Genomic DNA, 22,033 nt, shown 5'->3' on the forward strand with positions numbered 1-22,033 from the left:
AAATACAGTGGTAGCAATCATGATCTGAGACAAAACAAAAGCAGAAATAGAAGTAATTAAAAGGAATAATTAGGGAAACTAAATTTTGCTGCTGATGTAGCAATTCTGGAGAACATTTTGGAACTAGGCCCAAAGGGCTATAAAACTGCATATCCTTTGATCCTACAATGCCACTACTAAGTCTATATCCCAAAGAGATCAAAGGAAAAGGACCTATGTGTACACAATATCAGATTTTTTTACAGCTAGTTTCTCTGATAAAGCCCTTATTTCTCAAATGCAGATAGTTTTTGCTTTACGTAGCTGGACTGTTCCATAGACCTTCATATAAAGCGATTTTTACATAATAAGAATTTGCTTGTGAATGTGGGGTAGGGAGGCAGAAAGGGGGCTGTAGACCTGTGGGGGGGGAGGGCTGACACATGATTCAAGGATACAAGGGGGCCTTAGAAAGAGAAATGAGCATAGGAAGAACACATGGGGTTTGGGGTTTAGCCATGTAGGGGCCTGGCCAGAGCTAAGAGGAAGAGGGCAGACAAGTAGGGCCCAGACAGGGCACAGATAGGATAGGACTATGACCTTTGGGGGGCTAGTGGCAGACATATAGTACCAAGCATGGACAGATGGAAGACAGACACGTGGGGCTAGACATACAGGTAGATAGAGTGGAGCAAAGGTCTCCGCTATTGGTTCTGAAGGTCTCAAGCTGAGTTCTCATTCAGAGGCAGTGGTGGTTCCTGTGTAAGTCTGTTCCTGTTCTTTCACTTGGAGGTTTCGTTGTTATTGTTGTTGTTGTTGGGGAAGGATGATTGGGAGGCTGCAGAATGGCTCAGCTGAGGAGCAGAGAGAGAGAAAGAGAGAGAATAGAGTACCACACATTAAAGTTAACAGGTGTTTTTTTTGAATGCAGATTTCTTTAAGAATTTTTTATGTGAAGTTGAATATGCATAATGCAAATTTGTGTAAATGAGAACTGTATGTATGTACTGAGTATAGAGGTGAGCCATTCACCAGTTGATAAATGGTCAAAGAATAGACACAGGCAGTTTTCAGAAGAGAAAATCATATGAATATAGTCATATGAAAATTATTGATTAGAGAAAGGCAAAACAAAACAAAACCATCTTACATTTATCAGAAATGACAAATGCTGGAGGGGATGAGGGAGAAATAGGTAGGTTAATAAACTGTTGGTGGAGTAATGTACTGATGTAGCAATTCTGGAGAACATTTTGGAACTAGGCCCCAAGGGCTGTAAAACTGCATATCCTTTGATCCTGCAATGCCACTAATAAGTCTGTATCCCAAAGAGATCAAAGGAAAAGGGCCTATATGTACAAAAATATATAGCAACTTTTTGTTGTGACAAAGAATTGGAATTTGAGGGGATGCTCATCAACTGGGGAATGGCTAAACAATTTATGGTATATGATTGTGATGGAATACTATTGTACTATAAGAAATAATGAGGGGGATGGTTTCAGGAAAAAAAAAAAGCAAACCATGGGAGCAAACTAGGAGACTGTAGTGCACAGTAACAGCAATGTTGTAATGATGATGTACTGGGCTACTCTTGATCCATATAGTTATCCAAGACAATTCCAGAAGGCCCATGTTGAAAAAATGCTGTCCACCTCCAGAAAGAAAACTGATGAACTTTGAGTGTAAATTGGAGTATAATTTTCTCACTTTATTTTCTTGCTTTTTTAAAAAATATGGCTAATGTGGAAATATATTTTGCGTGATTTCACGTGTATAATTGTTCTCATATTGCTTGCTTTCTCAAGTGTGGAAGAGAGTATGGGAGGGAGGGAGGGAATTTGGAATTTACAATTTAAAAAAGAAAAGAATGCTAAAAGTAAATACTAAATTTTAAAATGTATGATTAAATTTTTATTTTTCTGCATAGTTGGTGCTTTTTAATTTGGAACTATGCCCAAAGGGCAATCAAATTGTGTATACTCTTTAATCCAGCAATGTCACACTAGGTCTATATCTCAAAGAGATCATAAAAAGGGGAAAAGAACCACATGTATAGAAATATTCATAGTAGCTCTTTTTGTGGTGTCAAAGAATTAGAAATTTAGGTGATGTCTGTCAAATGGGGAGCGGCTGAACAAGATATGGTATATGAATGTAATGGCATACTCTTGTCCTATAAAAAGTGACAATAGGTACATTTCAGAAAAACCTGGAAAGACTTGCATGAATTGATGCTGAGTCAAGTGAGCAGAACCAGGAGAACGTTATACACAGTAACAGCAATGTTGTGTGATCATCAGCTGTGAATAACCTTACTTTTTTTCAGCAGTACAATTCCAAAGGACTCATGATGAAAAATGCTATCTTTTTTACATTTTTTCCCCCTTTTGTTCTGTTTCTTCTTTCACAACATGATTATGGAAATATACTTTACCTGACTGCACATATATAACCTATTTAAAATTCTTACCTTTTTTAGAGAGGAGTAGGGGAGGAAGGGAGGAAATTCGGAACACAGTTATTAAAAAATGAATGTTGAACCTTGTCTTTATATGTAATTGGAAACAACAACACACTATTTAAAAGTTAAACAATAAAAAGATGCTTTCAGTTGATTTAAAAATGGCTTTTAAAATGTTGACCATGAGATAGAAATCTTGTTTATACTATTAATTTTGTTAGCACAGGATCTATGAAAAATTATACAGAGATACACTATAGCCCAACTTCTGTTGAAAATTTTCACAAAACCCAAGTTAATAGGATTCTAATTAAAGAGATTTTTTTGCTCAGTGAATCTTATTCATACAACTTTCTTAGTTTTGTTGGCCACTAGTGTCAGGCTATGGCTGAATCTATTCATTGTGCATTTCTTCTGTTATTTTTATCAAAAATTCTTCCATCAGCAAGTACTAGTCATAAAATTATGAGGAGGAAGGGAAGAAGTCTAAAGCATTTTTGTAAGTGAACATTTATTGCTCTGGGAATAAATTTAATTTTGTTGTAGAATAGCCTATGTCAAAAAAATTTAAACCAATTTTGTAATATTTTTCTTTGTTTTTAATTTGCTAGATGCTGAAAGAGAAAGATGACTTGAAGGGTCAGCTTCACTTAGCTTCAGGCCGGATTGAAAATCTTCGACAGGAGCTTAATGACATCATAACCAAGCGTGCTAATCAGGAAGAGGAGCTTCATTGTAAGGAGAGGAAACTTAATGACATGAAGTGTCAGCAAAAGGACCTGGAGCAGGAAGTCAGGAACCTCAGAGACACCGTACATCAATTGGAAAATGAATTGCAAAAGCAAAGTAAGGTGCATAACCAGGTAAGTACTGAAAAAGAGCATCTGGAGAAGGAAATTGCTGATATAAAAATTTTCCGAGAAAAAGACAAGGAAAAACTTTTTGAGTTCCAAGAGACCATCAAGCAACTCAGTTCATCTCGGGCAGAGCTTGTTATCAAAATGGCTGAAGAAGAGCGAGCCAAGAAGGAGGCACTTAAAAACCTTTCTGATGTCAGGAAAATGGAGGGATCTAACCAGGAGGAAACAAGTACAGTCATCAGGCAGTTAAAAGTAGAAAGAGATGTCCACCAGAAAGAGCTGGCAGATCTCCGGACAGAATTACAGAGCATGAAAGCCAAGCATGATCACAATATTCGAGAGCTGAAGCTGCAGTTTAAACAAGAACAGAGTGAAGTTGAGAGCCTCATTAGATCCCTGAAGGTACTGGTGCAGAATTGCTGTGATAACTGTAATAGGAATTTTTTTCCTAGTAGTCCATGAAATTAATAAAGTGTAAGCTTTCAGAGATCATTCTTTATTCCAGAGACTGAAGAAAAGATCAAACTAACAATCAAGAGAGCTTATTCTTGTCTTTTCAGCTAGTGTTGAAATGAATTGTAGCACTCACTTGGGAACACCTTCTACAGAATACAGAAACCCTTAAAAAGAACATTTAGCTATTTTAGGAGTTCAAGAAGGGTGGAGGTAACAGTAAGAGGTTGGACCTCAAATGTGTCCTCATTCAACATTTATGGCCTCTTAAATGAAAAAAAGATCACAGACTTGTTAAGTTCATAGCTCCTATATCTATATTCCTTATTAACATAGTAGTGACCATAAGAAGTCAGCCTGTAGGCTTTGTGGAAGAAATAACCAGAACAAACTCATTTTGAGTTTTATCTTTCAAAATTTTGCTGGGTAAATGCTTTATTGTGGGATTATTGTATCTCATTGATGGAAATACTTGCAGAGAATGATAGTTATAGCATGATTGACATGTTGGAGAACCATTTCAGAACATGAATCTCATTAGGGTGATTAATTTACAGAAGTTACTTTTTAATTGCTCCTTTTATTGTAAAGCCTTTTAAAAATTAGTAATTCTCTGAAAGGCAATGGCTACTCTGTGTTTTGAGTACAATACAAGTTTAAATGTATGCAAAAGTCAAGAAAGACTTTGTCATATTCCACAATTCTGTGTGATTCAAGAGGAAGATGTCTAGTAAATATGGAATTGAATTCGTTTGGAAAGAAGACTCCAAAGTTGACAAATTGAACAACCAATATGGATGTTTATGAGGAGGTAGGAGCTCTGAAAAGCTCTATTAATTCTGAACTTGAGCTTCCATTTGAGTGAGATCTATTACCTATTATGTCCAATCTGGAGAGTTCATTATAATATAAATATGTTAAAGTAAACATAAAATCACCAAAGCTAGATCTTTGAGGCAATAGCCTCATAAAATTAAGAAGTATTATTTAAAATTAATTTTTGGACCCCACAGAATTTGATCCTGGCCTTGTAATTTGCTTGACCACTTAGTATTTCTTTCTGTAAAATAGGAAAATTACTTGTCACCTCCCTTTATGATATGTTGTGAATTCATGTGGAAAGTAAGGACAGTAAAATATTTGAAATTTCAAATAAGAAAGAAATTATCCACATGGAAAGCTTCTTAAGGGTTTTGAAATGGAGAGACTGACACTTGAGGGCATGGTACATCTAGTCGGGAATACCAGTGTGAGAATTGAAAATTGAACTAGAGTGAGAATTTCCAGTTCTTTTTCTCTTAACATTCACTAGATGTTTGTTTCTTCTGACAAGTAACTACTCTTCCCCATCCATCACCATTTTTTATTTATGAAATTAATGGGAAAGGAATAGAGAACATAGATACTATGGGAAATTTATATACTGACATGTGCAAGGACTTTTGGTAGGAAACTGTATATACGTATATATACATATATACATATATATGTGTATGTATATATATGCATATATATACATACACACATACGTATATACATACATATGTATGTGTATACATATATATGTGTGTGTATACATATATGTGTGTGTGTGTGTGTGTGTATATATATATATATACATATACATATATATACACACACTGTATATAGGGTATGAATCTTTACATTTGTTTTGGGGATATTCCCATATTGCATGTTCATTGTAATTACTGGAAAATGGAACTTTATTTAGTCTTGCAAATTGTGATGTACTTAATCTTCTCTATCTTAGCAGATTGAAAATATTTTTTTCCATCCAATTTAGTATCACCATTCTCATTCTTTGATGTTTTTAAGACTCAGTGAAATGCTCTTCATCCAATTAATTTAAATTTAATTGAAAATCAGACAGAATCCAGTCATGATTTGTTTCTTGTCTTTACTAAAAGTACTGCCTCATCATGGCATAGAGGAGGCACCCTGGGTTTTTGAAGTCTTTGGCAGCAGAGGACAAACTTTAACAAGTTCTACCAAGTTGTAACGGGTTTTTAGTACTGACTTGGAACTGTATGGCTGCCATCTAAATACTAGCCTATATTAATTGGGAGGTGCCTATGTATCTGTCACAGGTCTGGCTACCATGTGATGAATTTCTGGTCCCTAGCACCTTGCAAAGTTTAGCTTTTGAAACATAAAGGACTTATAGTCTATGTTAGTGGAAGGAGTGTTGATGCTGGTGAAGTCATGAACCCTTACAGTATTTTGAAGTATGGTGACAGTCTTTTAACTGCCTCCAATTATATATCTTCAACAAAATAATTGATGTAATCAAAGTAAAGATATGGCATCATATTGTACCTAAACTTCTTAGAGGACTTATAAGAAGTAAGAATATGGTATGTAAACTTGATAATCATATTGGATTATTTTTTGCTAGTAAGAGACATTTTATTTGTAAGTTTATTTATTTTCTTGTATCACAAGATTATATCCAAAGTTTCAAAGCTAGTAAGTGTTAGAGAAAAGAATTGAACCCCTAGTCTTCTGGCTTTAGTGCACTTTCTACAACACCATGTTATCTTTTAATGTGTGTGTGTGTGTGTTTATACATTAAGAAATAACTAAAGACTTTTAGTGCCTTTGTCTATTGGTAGTATTTTTAAAATATGATTTCTGTGTATGCTTTAAAATTGACTTGGATTATTTTAAAACACTTTACCTGTTGAAGTGATCTTTATCTTATCCTCCTTTCATCAGGCAGAAAATTTGGAAGACAAAAACATGGCAAAAATTCATCGTTGGCAGATGGAGAAAATAAAAATTCAGTGTGAAAAGCTGGCAGAAGAGTTAGCCCACCAAGAGGATGAGAACTCAAAACTCAAGCGAAAATATCATCTTGTGAAACAGCAATTGGAAGATAAGGTAAAGAGAAGTCTGTATTCTACTTTTCAAAATTAAGTTGCCTTTCTTTTTCTTTGGTTCAAGTGGTGAAATAAAGAGTTGAGTTCTTAACTTTAGAAAAATAGTTGTGGGACCAGGGCAGATAAGTTTTATTGGACTTTATGATTCTGTACCTTTTAACTACCAGTCAGCATCTTTCAGAGCCTTCAATTTAAATTTCTGTTGTCTCTTAAATTATTTTTAAAGACATGAAAAAGTCCTGTTGAGTGAGATCCCATGAGTGAGCTAGGCACTCTGAGTAAATGCTGTAATGTAACTACTCATATATCTAATCATATGTTCAATGTAACATAATAAATCTATAAATAAATGTATATTGAATGTATCATCTACCTCAGGCATTGTGGGAAATGTAAGACTTGATTTTTGCCCTCATGGAGTTTATAATTTAGTTGGGGCAATGAGAGATGTGAAATATCAACTAACAGCATAAGGCAATATGTGATAAATGCCTAGTAAATTGTACTGATAGTTAATGCCACAGAATTTTAGTATAAAAAGGGAGCCCTATATTTTATTGTGTTCAAACTTCATATAAGGTATATTTTATTATTTAATTTATGTTTTTCTGTTCTTAATATCATCCAATATGTGCTTCTAATCCATCATTAAAATCAAGGAAATAAGGCATTAGGTAGAAATCATTATGACAGTAAGTGTAATTTAACTTCTGTGTCATACTTTGTTTTACCATGTCTAATGTTCATAGCTATCTAAATACATCTGTTATTGTGGCAATAATGCTAACTTTCCTGACTTTCTCAAAATTAAACTGCAAGCCAAAAAATTTGTTTCCTTTTTTTAAATACCATTTCCTTGTTTGTTTCAAAGAAAGAGAAAAATTCAATATCTGAAAAATTAAAAGTACACTTTACCATTGCTGAAATAAATGTTTTATCACTGATTTCCATTTTTGACATTACAGATATATTCCTTTTTATGTACTTTTATAGCTGGGAGTTTTCTTGTCACTACAGAATTTTAAGAGTTAGGGATTGAGGCTGTCAAAGCTCGATGGTTTGCTCTTGATTTTCTTTGTAAATGGAGCAGTAAGGTTACATCTAGAATCATAATTAATAGATATTCTAGAAATCATTTATATCTGGGATGTTTTATATATATGCCTGCATATGTAAAATCTGGGATGAAATTATTTATGTCTAGGATTATATATAATATATGCATATATTATATCTTTATATTTGAAAATAAAATGTCATGTAGATGTGCTATATGTACTTTTAGCAAATTTATCTTTGTAAAAATGTTATATTTACGCTAACATTAATTAGGTTACGTTCTGTGAACACATGCTAACTGACTGTACAGTCAGTCAGTAATAATTTACTGACTGTTTATTAGATGTTTAACATTGTACTAGGTACTTATTAGAAGAAACCTGTGCTGAACTGCAAGAGGAGGCCAGAGATATTAATAATTTAATCTTCTGCTACATGTAGTTCACAGTAGACATAAGCACCAATTCAGGTACAAGTTTAGTCAATCAACTAGCATTTATTCACATTAAACACCGAGGTGCCAAGCGCTATCCTAAGTGCTGAGGATACAAAGAAAAAGTAAAAACCGGCCCTGACTTCAAGGTCCTTATATTTCTATTGGAGGAGCTATTGTAGGCGTACATTTGTGTACACATGTGTGTATATGTATGTATGTGTATGCAGATATACATATGTGTATGTACACAAAAATACATATAAAGTAGATATAAGGTAACTGTAGGAAGGATAGCTTGTCTAGGAAAGACCTCTGCAAAAAGTGTCACTACATTTGAGTCTTAATGAAAGCCTGGCCTTGAAAAACTCAGAGGTGAGGAGAGAAAGTGGGGGGGAGATCTCCTGTTTAAGGGTGTATGGATGGGAGATTGAGCAGCATATAGGAGCAGCAAGTAGTTCAGCATTGCTGTGTTGTAAAGAGAGCAATGGGATGGGAAAGATTACCTCCTATAACTGTAGAATTAGATCTGGAAGTCACTCCACATGCTATCGTTTTTTGGTTGAGGAAAGGAGGCACAAAGGTTAAATGGACCTGGCTGTGCAAATTTTATGTATTTAAAAACATGACCCTGAGAAGGGGTCTGTGGACTTTACCAGACTACCAAAGCAATCCATGACACATGAAAAGGATAAGAACTCCTGCTTTAGTGTCAGTGTTTAGGATGGATTGGAGTGGGGAGAGATTTCAGACAGGGAGACAGGAGAGAAGGGAACAGATGTGAGAGATGTTGTGCAACTAGACATGACAGGATTAGACATGTGATTAGATAACTGGCTGACTGAGAGAAGTCAGGGATGGCATTGAATCTGTGAACCTGGGTCACTAGAAGGATGATGATTTCTTCAGCATAAACAGGGAAATTAGAAGAGGAGTGAGTTAGGGAAAAGAGAATGACCTTTTCCTCTACATTTTTCGTAGGCTGCCTGAAATCCTTTGGCAGGCCACAGGTTGTACATGCCTGATCTAGTAGATAGATCTTGATGATGTATAAACCTGGGAATAATCTGCACAGATATTTATCAGTGAACGTACAGAAACTGATGAGATCACCAATTGAGAGAGTATAGAGAGGAAAAAAAGGGAGTCTGGAACAGAGTCGTTTACAGCCACGTTTAGAGGGAGAGACAATGGATAAAGATTCAGGAAAGGTGACTAAGAAGAATGGTTGGCTAAATAAGAGGAAAACCAACAGAACAGTGTATTGAAAATTGATAAAGAATAGGAATTATCTTGGAAGAGGTGATCCACAGTGTCAAATGATGCAGAGAGGTCAAGAAGGATGAGAATTGACTAAAGGACTTTAGATTTAGTAAGAGGTAATTGGTAACTTTGTAGAGAGCACTTTCAGTTGAATCCTGAGGTTGGATGTTTGTGCAAGTAGGTAGAGCAGGAGATTGAACGTAGACTTGGAGTCAGGAAGACTTGAACCCTGGGTAGGTCATTTAATCTTTATACCTCAGCTTCTGCATTTGTAAAATAGGGAAGATAATGGCATCTGATTCATAGCTGTCTTGTGAGATCAAATAAGACAAAATACGTAAAGTCCTTTGCAAGCCTCAAAATACCATAGGAAAAATACTGTTATCATTATTGTTATCAATAATAAATCAAATTGCATACAGTTCGGAAGATGATTAGAGGAGAAGATGTGAAGGCACCAAGGGTAGTCAAGTATTTCAAGGAGGTTAGTTGAGATATCCTAGATAGTGGGGATGTCAGATATGGTGAATTTTTTCCCTAAGATTTCTAAGAATAAGGAAACTTGTAGGTGGCAGACAGCACAGAAGGAGCCTTCTTTCTTCCCTCTCTTCCTCTTTCCCTCTCTCCTTCCCTCTTTCATCTTTCTTCCCTTCCTCTCTTCTCTGTCCCTTGGTCTCTCTCTTCCTTCATTCCACTTATCTTGGCCAGGCTGGAAGTGCTGTATCCACTCGTGGGTCTAATTCCACTGCCGAGCAGCATGGAAGCTTTGACTTTCTTAGTGTATGAATCGGGCTGGTTTGCCCCTTTTTAAGCAGTCTGGTGCCCTCCATCCCTTACCCCCATCTCAAAGGTTCACCGTATTAGTGCCAGACTTAGTATGGTCACCCTCTTGCCACCGCACCTGGCCTCATAAATCTTCCAATTAAAATATTTCCCTGACCACTTCTCTCCTTCTGTCTCCCCTAGAATGTAAGGTTCTTGAAGGCAGAGACTGTCTTTGCTTTTGTATTTGTATTTTCTAGTGTTCCATTTTCTAGTATTTGACACATGATAAATAATAAATATGTTTTCACTCATTCCTTCATTCATTCACTGGTTTATTCATTCACATGTTAGGTAGTGTAACTTAAACATGATGAGCATTTACATAATTCAGTGATCACTAAGAAGCAGCAGAGGCCCACTGAGAACTCATATGCTTTCCCATTATTGGAGGATTCATGCAAAGTTAGATGCCTCCTCCCAGTGAGATCATGGCAGTGATTCTTGTTAGGTAGAGGTTAGACCACACTATCTCTGAGGTCTTTGCCAGCTTTGAAATTCAAGGGTCCCCAACAACAAGAACTCCTGAAATTCATTTTTAATTAAAATTTTTTTTTCACAATTTTCTTGTAAAAGAAGTGCAAAGAATTTAAATTCAAAGAACAGTTAGATACTATATGATATTTCGAAAGAAAGGAGGGAGAAAATCTCATGGGTGAATTTTATTTGTAATTCTGACCTACTTGATTGAAAAAGCAGCTTTTTATAAGCCAGAGATGTCTAATTAACGTGGTAAAATTCATGGACCTTCAAGAAATATTTTCTTTATGTTGCTTTAAAAAAATACCATCTTATTGTTATCATCTTGCTCTATTATTTTGATGATATTCTTCACTTTTGATTTTTATTTCACATCATGAGCCACCTTTGGATTTGCAAACTGAGAAAAATGTTGTATCCTCATCAAAATTCCATTGTACATCAGCAGAAGTCTGACTCCTTGGCACAAGATCATTGTTAAGGAGTATATGTACACACTTTACTTCCCTATTTCGTAGTGATATGTGGGAACAAAATGCATTTTTCTAACATCCAAGTTTTTGCTTTGTCATAGGCTATTTTTTGGTTTATCTCGCCAAAGAGAACAAGTATTATGCATTCTACAGAATGTTCACATTATGAGTTCGTGATTTTTACTGTTGGCTGCTTAATAAAAAACTGTTCATGAAATGATGCTGAGATTTTCTCCCATCTTTAGAAATTTGTTCGACTCTTGTTTCATAGCTTAGAATAAAGGGAAACATCACAGAAGCTAGATCTTTTAGTTTAGTTCAGACAATGCCGTTCTCATATTCATGTTTTGACTCTGTCAGAGGGCATTCCTTTGAAGACTTGTAACACCACTTTTTCTGCCAAAAACCCTGGGTGGTTTAGTGTATTTGGGATTTGATTTAAAGTGAGAATGTCAGGTTTGAGTCTCTCAGCTTTTTACTCGCTGACCATTGTTAAGTCATTTCATCTCTCTGAGTCTTAGTTTTCTCATCTGTAACAATGGCATCATGACACTTGCTCTATCTACCCCAATAAGATTATTGTGAGGAAAATGCTTTGCAAACTGTAAAGTGCTGTGGGACCTACTATCATTACAAAGGATCTTATGTAAATTAATTTTCTATAGCAAAATTTTAAAAATTTTAAGTTTTTTCTCAAGGGAATATAGTACCTGTAAAATGCCACTAAAATGGTATCCTAAATTTGTGGGTTTTGATAGCATTGTTAGTTAATAAAAATAATGTTGAACTATAAATCTTGTTATTTATTTACATATTTTGATATGTTATCTTTTATAAAATGCAAATTGTATGCTACATTGGCTTATTTAGATAAAATAAGACAAAGTAGAACTCAAAAGTGAAGAAACTAATAAATACTTCTGATAGCTTTGTTTTAAATGTAGCCCTACATTTTAAAGATTTCTGTTATTTTGAGTGGGGGGTGGAAAAACACCTATATGACTTGCTTGTATCATTTGAAAATCAAAAGTTTTTAATTGAATCATTTGCTTATATGAGAGGATATCCATGTGTAGTGGCCAGAGCTCTGGAGATTTAAAATTTCCAAAAGAATGAGCAGAAAAATTAAAAAAAGAGAGAGAGAGAGAAGGCTAATACCAAGCATTCATTTGAAAATTTAAGCTTCTAGACCATTACTAGACAGACTGTTTTCATACTTTGGTTGTAAATATAACTTCATATTTGTCCAGGGGTTACTTGGGAAACAGATTTTCCCCTTTTATGGGAATCTCACTAAAATGTGAACCCTGTTATATGGTAATTTCCTTTTGATTTACCATCAAACAGAATGAAAAGCTTTTAAAATTATAACTGATTTGCACATTTTACAATTGTATCATTTATAGTAAAGGCATCCTGGTATATAGTGAATAAAGGGTTGATTTTTGAGTCAGGAAGACCTGTGTTCAAGTCCTACCTTCAATATATGCTAACTGTGACTGTAACACAAATATTCTCTCAGTTTACAAAGGAATTGTCTAAGGCTGTAAGTTATATTTTGCCCACCAGCCCCGAGGAAAATATGACCCAGAACAAACCACTATGAAGCTTGGCCCACCCTTCTCCCAGTCCCTGGCTCCTACTGTTCACACTCCTTGAAGTGAATCAAGAGATTCCCCTAGGTGGCACAGTGGATAGAGCCCTGGAGTCAGGAGGACCTGAGTTCAAATCCAGCCTCAGACATGTAACACTCACTAGCTGTGTGACCCTGGGCAAGTCACTTAACCCCAATTGCCCTCACCAAACCAAAAAAAAAAAAGACATTCCCCTTAAGGTGGTTCACACCTAGGCCAGTATCTTAATCAGTTTTGGACCATTCATACCCTAAGCAGGCCTAAACAACATAAGGCCCTGCCAAAGGATTGGGAAAATATGGGGTTGTCACTGCACACTCTCCTGTTTGTCACATGACCCGTAGCCACCAACCATCATCACTGTCTCTAGTCTGACCCATCTGTGGCCCAAAGAAGTGTACAAGTTGTGCGTGTCTGCCCTAAGGCAAGGAAGTAATTGGTCTCCTCCTTCCACCTTCTGACCTATTGCTTCCCTGTCCCACCTGGAAAACCGTTCCCACCAGGCCACTTAGTCATTCCTTCCCATGGCCTGGGCATCTCCCACCTGATAGAGTGAAAATGAAATCAAAATCAGATCTAAAACACAGTTTCCTTTTCTTATTGGTGTAACTAAGGCAATCAGTTGAGCCTCTCTTAGTCTTTGGGACTCTGGGACACTTCTGGTGAGTCATGTGTGGGGCTCAGTGCAAAAGGATTTGGAGTTTTAAAGAGACATTGAAGTAACTTGTTCCCTGTGATGGTAGCAGGGGGAGTGACGTCTATCAGGAGGCTTTACCACTGAGCCAAGAGGAGCAGCCCACACAGTAAACTTTAAAGGGAGAAACAGCTTCTGCCCTCAATCTTTTCTTTCCTCTGTCTGGAACATGTATCTTAGAACCCTCTGTCTTGGACCTTTCATGATGGTGATGGAGGTTGTTTTCCCGTGTGCTGCCTTGGCAAGCCTACGCCCCTGGCTGGTCCTTTTGCTTTGTGTTTCTTTCCCTGAGTGTAGGTGACCACGCAGTGATCCTGAGATGGATGTTTCCAGCCTGAGGCAGCCTCATGCATTGGAGAGGTCAGGCGCCACTCAGGCCCTCAGCATCAGTTGCGAGCAGAAGGGTGGCCCTGCAGCTAAGGCAGAGCTTCTCAGAGGAGGTGATAACTAGCTGCAGGTTGAGCCCAAGCCTTGTCCTGGCTTGCCAGACGACATGGACCTTGAGAGAGTCGGTTGCATAGTGCAGAACCAAGGTGAAAGTGAAATATCAATGTAAATATCCCACTAAGTGTCCCACATATTAATGTTTTAAATAATGTTTAAAAAAATTAAAAATTAATGTTTTAAATCCTTTGGATTCCCTAGAGAATTTAATAGGACTTACAGGTCATTTTGTCATATTTAAGACTTTGTCAATACATACCTTTGAGTCTTTTTTGTCATAAGCTTTTCTTTTGAATATATGGGAAAAGTGCTATACTTTATCAAATCTACATTGTATGTTGAGTGCCTTTCTATCTCCTTTTTGACATAACCTAAACATGAGCCGAAGCTATTTTTTGAGTAGTTTTCCTTGGAACTGTCGGGTGGGTGTAAAAAGAGACAGAGAATGTGAGAAAAAAGACCTCATTCCCTTCCCCCACTTTTTTTTTTCTAGTCCAAGTCTCCTTGAACTGAGCCTAGGTTCTCAAACATGTGCCTAGAGCCTCTTATTTGAGGAGGATTAATGTCTTAGCTCCCCTGTATCAGCAGGGGAATCTGCTGTTATACTGAGGAGGGTATAATGAGTTATTGCTTTAAAGCTAAAATATTCTCCTGTTTTTCTTTGGATGCCGGTGATTAAGTAGAATGCTACTTAAGTAAAAATTCCCTTCCTCACCACTCTCAGCTCCCTCATTTCCATTCCCACTAATCCTTGCTCTTCTCTTTCTGCTTCTCTGTCCTTTGCTGTCTTTCTATTCTGTCACATATTTTTGAACCTCTTCTATTCTTAACTAACCGACCTTTGGATTGCACCCCTTTGATAGTATAATGCCAGCCGCTTATTTCCAGTACTGTCCCTACTTTGTCTCATGACCAACAGGCAGAATGAAAAGTGGTCTATACTTTGCTCCTACCTGTCACTTGCAGACCTACCTCTGTCACCACAGCTCTGCAACCCCACAATCTTTCTTCCTTTACACTTCATTCTCTCCTGACCTGTCACTCAAGCCAGTTCTTAGTAGCAGTTATATACCAGGCCCTGGTCATTCTACCTACTTTCTCAAGGAGAGAACCCAGCTCGTAGTCTTCCTTTCCATCTTAACATGTTCCTGTGCCCTCATACACCTTGGCTTCCTGGTTGCATTCAACTCAACAAACATTTCTTAAGCACTTATTGTATGTTAAACATCATGCTAGGCTCTGAGAATACTAAGACAAAAATGAAGTAGACTTTGTCCTCAAGCCATTTAAATTCTTTGTTTTTTTTGAGGGGAAATACCATGTACATAGAAAAGAAAACAGAAAATATGTGCTCTCTCTGTATATATACATATATATGTATAAAGAGACTTAATAAATAATCTTTGGGGCAAGGATACTATTAACTGTTGTATCAGGATAGACTTCCTGTAGGACAGGGCATCTGAATTGACCTTTGAAGGAAACTATGGATACTTCAAGGCAGAAGTGAACTGGGAAAGCATTACAGCCATAAGGACAACTTGTCCAAAAATATGAAGACAGGAAATGAAATGTAATATTTAGGGAATAGCAACCTGGCCAGTTTGGCTAGAAAATTGAGTGAGGTAAAGATATTAGTGTGCAATAAGCCTGGAAATGTATGTAGACTCAAGCTAGATTATGAAGGGTTTTAAAAGCCATACAGAAGGGTTTGCATTTTTATCCAAGAGGTGAGAGTGAGTTACTGAAGTTTCTTGATCAAGGAGTGATATGGTCATCACACTATCATTTAGAAATATCAATTTAGAAGCTGTTTGGAGGCTAAATTGGAGAATGAAGGCAGGGAGATCAATTAAGAAGGTGTTCTAGTAGTCCAGGGATGAGACGATGAGGTCCTAAACTAGGATGGTGACCATGTGAGTGGAGAAGAGGGGATCAATGTGGGATAGATTGTGTCTTGACAAGAATTTGCAACTGATTGGATGTGAGAAATGAGGGAGAAGGAAGAGTCTGGGATGATTCCAAGTTATGAACCTGTGTGACTAGAAGGATGATGGTACCCTCGGCAGAAATAAGTTGGGAAGAAGATAAGAAAGATATAAAAGATCATTAATGGATTCTGTTTGGGTTATGTTGAGTTTGTGATGCCTATGGGCCATACAGTTAGAGGTGACCAAAAAATATGCAGTTGGTGATATGAGAGGTGTTCAGGAGAGAAGGCTAGGTATGTAGATATGGGAGCCATCTGCATAGAAATGGTTGTGAACCTGTGGGAGCTGAGATCAACAAGAGAAAACTGAGAGAAGAAAGGAAAGTCAAGACCAGAACCCTCTATTATACCCATGAAAAAGAAGTGTTACAAGGAAGAAGGAGAGAGCAATATCATGAAAATCTGTCCTCCTTGGAGAGTATGCCTATTAAATGAGGCTGATTGTCACCTCCTTTGACCATAACTTGTACTTTCTCTCTAACTCAGACACACAAGAGAATGCTCCAGCTTTTGATATCGTTATCAGCAAATGCTTCGTCTCCATAAGCCACAATGCTGACATTTCTCTGTCTGACTATAACCTTGTATTCTCCTATGTGCCTTTCTTTATTTGGCATATAAACACCAGTATAGCCAATAAAACATCAGCGGTTTAAAGAATGCTAGTTATCTAAGGAATAAACAGAACAGAAACACATTAGTTTTGTTTGTATTTGAGGTCACACAGATTTGAAAAGGAAGGCTGAAGCAAATGTTTGGAAAAGGCAAAAAAATGCTAAGGTAACTAAAGAATCTTTTATAAAGTATGCTGTAAATAATAGATAATATTTATAAAACACTCCTTACTCTCATCATCAACCCTCCTCAAAATTTCAATTTTAAAATGGCAGAATTTTAGCTTGCTTACTTTTAAGAAAGATTTCATTAGGTAATGCTGTATTTAAAGATCTATTATTTTGTTGATGTCAGCATTCCTCCCACTAATGCAGCATACCCCATCCTATGTCTGAACTAACACATTTAGAAATATGATTCTGGGATATGATCCTCCCTGCCCTCCACTGTGAGGCCATCTTTCTTTGTCCTAATTGATTCCCTATCCCATTTGTCACACAACTATTCAATTCTTCTCTTTTCCTCAAACTTCCTATGCCACCCCTCACTTACTCACTTTCGGCTAAGGGCCTCATCTCATATTTTACTGAAAAAAATCAGTGCTGTTTGCTGAGAGCTCCCTTTTTCTCCTTCCTTCTCATCTCCCATCCTTCTGATATCATCTCTCCTTTTCATTTTTCCTTGTGTCCCCAGTGCTCAGTACAGTGACTGGCACGTTTGGAGTTAGCACTTAAGAAATGTTTGGTGACTGATTAACCTCAGCTTTTTATTCTCTACTTGCTTTGTTTTTTTTTTTCCCTAGTGATACTATCTAGGTATTTGGCCTGCCTTGTTTATATGAATTCTGCCCGTCTGTGATTCAGGTATCATTTGCCTCAGGTTTTTTTCCCAAAAATTATATTCCCTGGGGGCAGCTAGGTGGCACAATGGATAGAGCATCGGCCCTGGAGTCAGGAGAATCTGAGTTCAAATCTGGCCTCACACCAGACGCTTGACACTTACTAGCTGTGTGACCCTGGGCAAATCACTTAACCCTAATTGCCTTGACCTCCCCCCGAAAAAAAGTAAAAAAAAACTTGTATTTCCTTCTCCCAACCCCATTAGAATATATATGCTTCATCACTATATGGTCTCTTCCAATTGTGGAAGTATTTCTTTGACTCTTATGTTTGCACTTCAAAATATCTATTCTATTCTTGCCTTTTCACCTGGAATGCTAGGAAGTCCTCTCTTCTGTCAGGAGCTTTTGACCTTTGGAAAGACTATATGGATGACTTTAGAATACAAACATCATATGAATACGTATTTATGCAGATTGAAGCAGGTTTATACTTTAATACCTATTTAGTTTTGTTGAAGATGGCTTTGGGAAAGAAAGGCTTTATTTTTTTCCCTTAATTGGCATCTGTAATTGTTTCAATTTTTAATCGTTTAAGAAAGATTGTTAACAATTAAATGACAGGAAACATCCTTAATTGGTCTACTCAGTTTGACAAAGGGTAAGAATTATTGGTCTAAAGGGCAGCTAGATGGCGCACTGGATAGAGCACCAGCCCTGAATTCAGAAGGACCTGAGCTCAAATCCAGCCTCGTAGACATAACACTTACTACCTGTGTGACCCTGGACAAGTCACTTAACCCCATTTCCTAGCCAAAAAAAAAGAGTTATTGGTCTAAAATTAATCAAAATTTGCCACTTTCTCATAGATTCTTAAGACTTTCCAAAGAAACACTAACTTTATGCAAGCGAAATCATTTCAGTAAAACCAGTCTGTCCAAAATGATGTCTGTTCAGTGAAAGCTTACACGTTTCCTTTGGGATCTTAAGTGCTCGAGAAGCACCATTTTATTTTCAATACAAGCATTAAATTAAATGAAAACATTTCTCTACACACCTTAACAAAAACATTACATTAAATAAGATGCACTCAAACTACTGAATACATCATTAATTTAACTTCTCCCTCACTGAAAACTAACTTTAAAAAAGGCAACATTTCAATAGTTTAGCTCCACACCATCTTGCTATTCATTATACTAAAGGAAGGAGTTTGGAGCCAAGATGTGGGGGGAAGCATTAAAATAAAGTTAAAGGTCTGCAGTAGGCCCAAAATAACATAATTCAAAATCATTTTTGAACTCTCTGATAATACAGCTAGTTAAAAACTTGCACATATCATCAGAAAACTTTAGTGAAATTATTATAGCAAATAAAAGTAACTTTCATTTATAAGCTTTAAATCCATAATGCTACCTTCAAAAGGCAAATTATCTTGAACAAAATACTATCAAGGACCCATTTACCTAACCAGCTGAAGAACATTCATAATACTTACATGAGCATAGGTGACTCAGCTTCTAGGAAGACACAGTATTAATGCACACAGGCTATAAACTGCATTACTAGTTATTTTTAGGGTAAAAGAGAGAGAGAGATGGCATATATTACAGCCTATAGGAAGCTTGAAAAGGATGTATTATCAAAAATTAACACTCATACATATCAAAATATCTTTATTATAAAGGTCAAATGGATTCATATGACAGGTGAATGCTATTCACATCACCACTTTTTATTCAAGCCTGTTATTTAAGACATGTTAGCTTTTGTCAAAGATCAGCCTTTTAGTAATGAGAGGATGAAAAATTATGTAAAGCCAAAAGCAACTGCAAAAGCCATCTTGCCCAATTCCGTATTTGTTATTTAGTTGTTTTTCAGTCATATCTTATTCTTTGTGATGGGTTTTCTTGCCAAAGATGCTGGAGTGATTTGCCATTTCCTTCTTCAGCACATTTTACAGATGAGGAAACTGAGGCAAACAGGCTTAAGTTACTTGCCCAGGCTAACACAGCTAGTAAGTGTCTGAGGCTGAATTTGAACTCAGGAAGAAGATTCTTCCCATTCCAAGCCTGGCATGCTATCTACTGTCCTACCTACCTGCCCTTCAGTTATATATACTGGCGAAGAAACTAAAAGAAATTGATAGGTACTCAAGAGTTTAGATCAATTTGCTAAGCTATTTACAAATTTAGCCTATATGTCTCCTGACTCTCATAATCAATTACTAAGTCTTTTACTGGACATTTTCATTTGCTTACTATATGAACAACATATAGTAAGATTATTAGTGTAATCTCCTTCCCTAATTCATGCTATGTGGTGATTCTATGCCTCAGTTTACTCAGAAATAACATAAGCCTCCAACATGTGTCTCCTTATTCACTCCAAACAATGTTGTAAGAAAAAAATAAGTAAAAATACTTCAGCCTTTTGATCGACACAAAGCCAAGATTACTCCTAGAAACATTTAACCCTTGCCTATGTATTTGAAGAGCTCTAGATCAATTGTGATTTAAAAAAACCACAATGACATTCAAATAAATTGCTAGTTTTAACCAGTCTTCCCCTTCCCCCAATAATAAATATATTTGAGAGTAAGAATGACATGTTATTTTATTCATAACTGTTCTGTGCATGATACTCTTTAGGTAGTGTCTTGATTATTAAGAGGTATTGTCTCCCAGATAGAATCCCCCTGTGGGGACATCTAGAGGGTATAGTCCAGACTAGCAAGATGACAGAGAGAACTTCCTTGCATTCCTGGTAAAAAGGCCAAATAGAATATTTTGAAATGCAAACATAGGAGCCAAAGAAGCATAAGTGAGCAATTGGAAGGGACTATCATAGTGATGAGAGGCCTAGGGCCAAGAAGACTCATCTTCCTGAGTTCAAATCTGACTCAGACAGTTACTAGCTGTGTGACTATGAGCAAGTCACTGTTTGCCTCAATTTCCTCACCTATAAAATTAGCTGGAGTTGGAAATGACAAATCACTCTGGTATCTCTGCCAACAAAACCTCAAATGGAGTCACAAAGAGTCTGACACTACTGAAATATGACTGACCATATAGTGATGAAATATATCCATTTTAATGGCGGGAGGAGAGAGGAAGCATCTTTCCCCTCAGACTAGTAATGACTTCAAAGGGCATATAGGGAGGAAATAAGAAGAGAGCCTGAGAGTACTTTGATCCAGCTAGGTAGTGCAGTGGATAAAGCTCTGGGCCTAGATTCAGGGAGAGCTGAGTTCAAATATAGCTTCAGACATTTATTAGCTATTTGACCTGGGCAAGTCACCTAACCTCTATTTGTTTCAATTTCCTCAACTCTAAAATGAGGGTGACAATAGCACCTACTTCCCAGGATTGTTGTGATGCTCCAATGAGGTATTTGTATAGTGCTTAGCACAGTGCCTGGCACATAGTAAATTTTATATAAATGCTATTTGTTATTATTGGGATTATTATTAATAGAAAAAGGAAAAATGAAGGAAAAAATACATTAAGAAAGACAGGAGAAAGTGGGGATGCTTATTCCCTACTGTAATTAACATATTGGAAAAGAAGACTATACAAACATGGAGGAAAGAGTTTGGGAAAGGGGCTACATATGAACATCAATTTCATAGTAAGTGTCAAGTGTTTTGCTCTGAGGCTGGATTTGAGCTCAGGTCCTCCTGACTTCAGGGTAAGTGCTCTATCCACTGCACCACCTAGCTCCCCTAGACTAATATTCTTAATAAATATTGATGCAAAGCATTTATGTAAAATATTAGCAAAGAGTCTATAACAATATAGTGAAATGATTTTACACTAAAACTAAGTAGGCTTTATGCCAGGAGTACAAGGTTGGTTCATTATTAGGAAAATTTTAAATGTAATTGACAAAATTAATAGCAGAAACAATAAAATCACATTATTTCATCGAATGCAGAGAGAGGTTTTGTTGAAATACATTTTGTTAAAACACTAAAAATCATAGGAATAAATGGATATTTCTTTGATATGATAACTTCTAAATATTAAAAGCAGAATTACATGTAATGAGGATTAAACTAGGTTTTTTCAATAAGATCAGGATAAAACAAGACTATACATTATCATTAATATTCTTTCCCCAGTGCTAGAAATGCTAGCTATAGCCATATGACAAGAAATTAAAATTGAAGTACTAAGCAAAAGGAAACAAATTTGTCACTTTTTGTATGTGTTATGATGATCTGCAAAAAGAAACCTTGGGTTAACTAAAGTTAATTGAAATAATAATGTTAGCAAATTAGCAATGTATAAACTAAGTCCACACAAATTCTTAGCTATCCTATATAATACCACGCAACCCATCAAGAATAGCTAGAAAGAGGAATTCTATTAAAATAACTATAGGATATGTAAAATATTTAGTAGTCCAATCCAAAACACACTGTATTCTTTACAGAAAAAAAAACAAAACAAAAAACAAACCTGTATCTAAATTAGTGAAGGGATAGAAATTTCTCATGGTTGGGCCATGCCAATATGATAAAAATAAAAGTAATGACATTATTACCTAGATTTAGATATTTTGTACCATGCCAATCAAATGACCAAAGGATTACTATAAAGAGTAAGGAAAAATAATTGCAAATTTTGT

General features: G+C 36.3%; 1 protein-coding gene across 1 annotated transcript in view; it reads left to right on the forward strand.

Annotated features, from left to right (window-relative positions):
- CEP128 (centrosomal protein 128) overlaps positions 1-22,033 on the forward strand; it is a 507,255-nt gene that overhangs the window by 150,818 nt on the left and 334,404 nt on the right. Inside the window, 2 exon segments of the mRNA XM_020976328.2 lie at positions 3,055-3,705; positions 6,493-6,657. Of these exon segments, the coding sequence (XP_020831987.1) occupies positions 3,055-3,705; positions 6,493-6,657 (816 nt within the window).

Source organism: Phascolarctos cinereus, unplaced genomic scaffold, assembly GCF_003287225.1.
Source record: "Phascolarctos cinereus isolate Bilbo 61053 unplaced genomic scaffold, phaCin_HiC Scaffold_3;HRSCAF=262, whole genome shotgun sequence".
In the NCBI taxonomy this organism is placed as follows: domain Eukaryota; kingdom Metazoa; phylum Chordata; class Mammalia; order Diprotodontia; family Phascolarctidae; genus Phascolarctos; species Phascolarctos cinereus.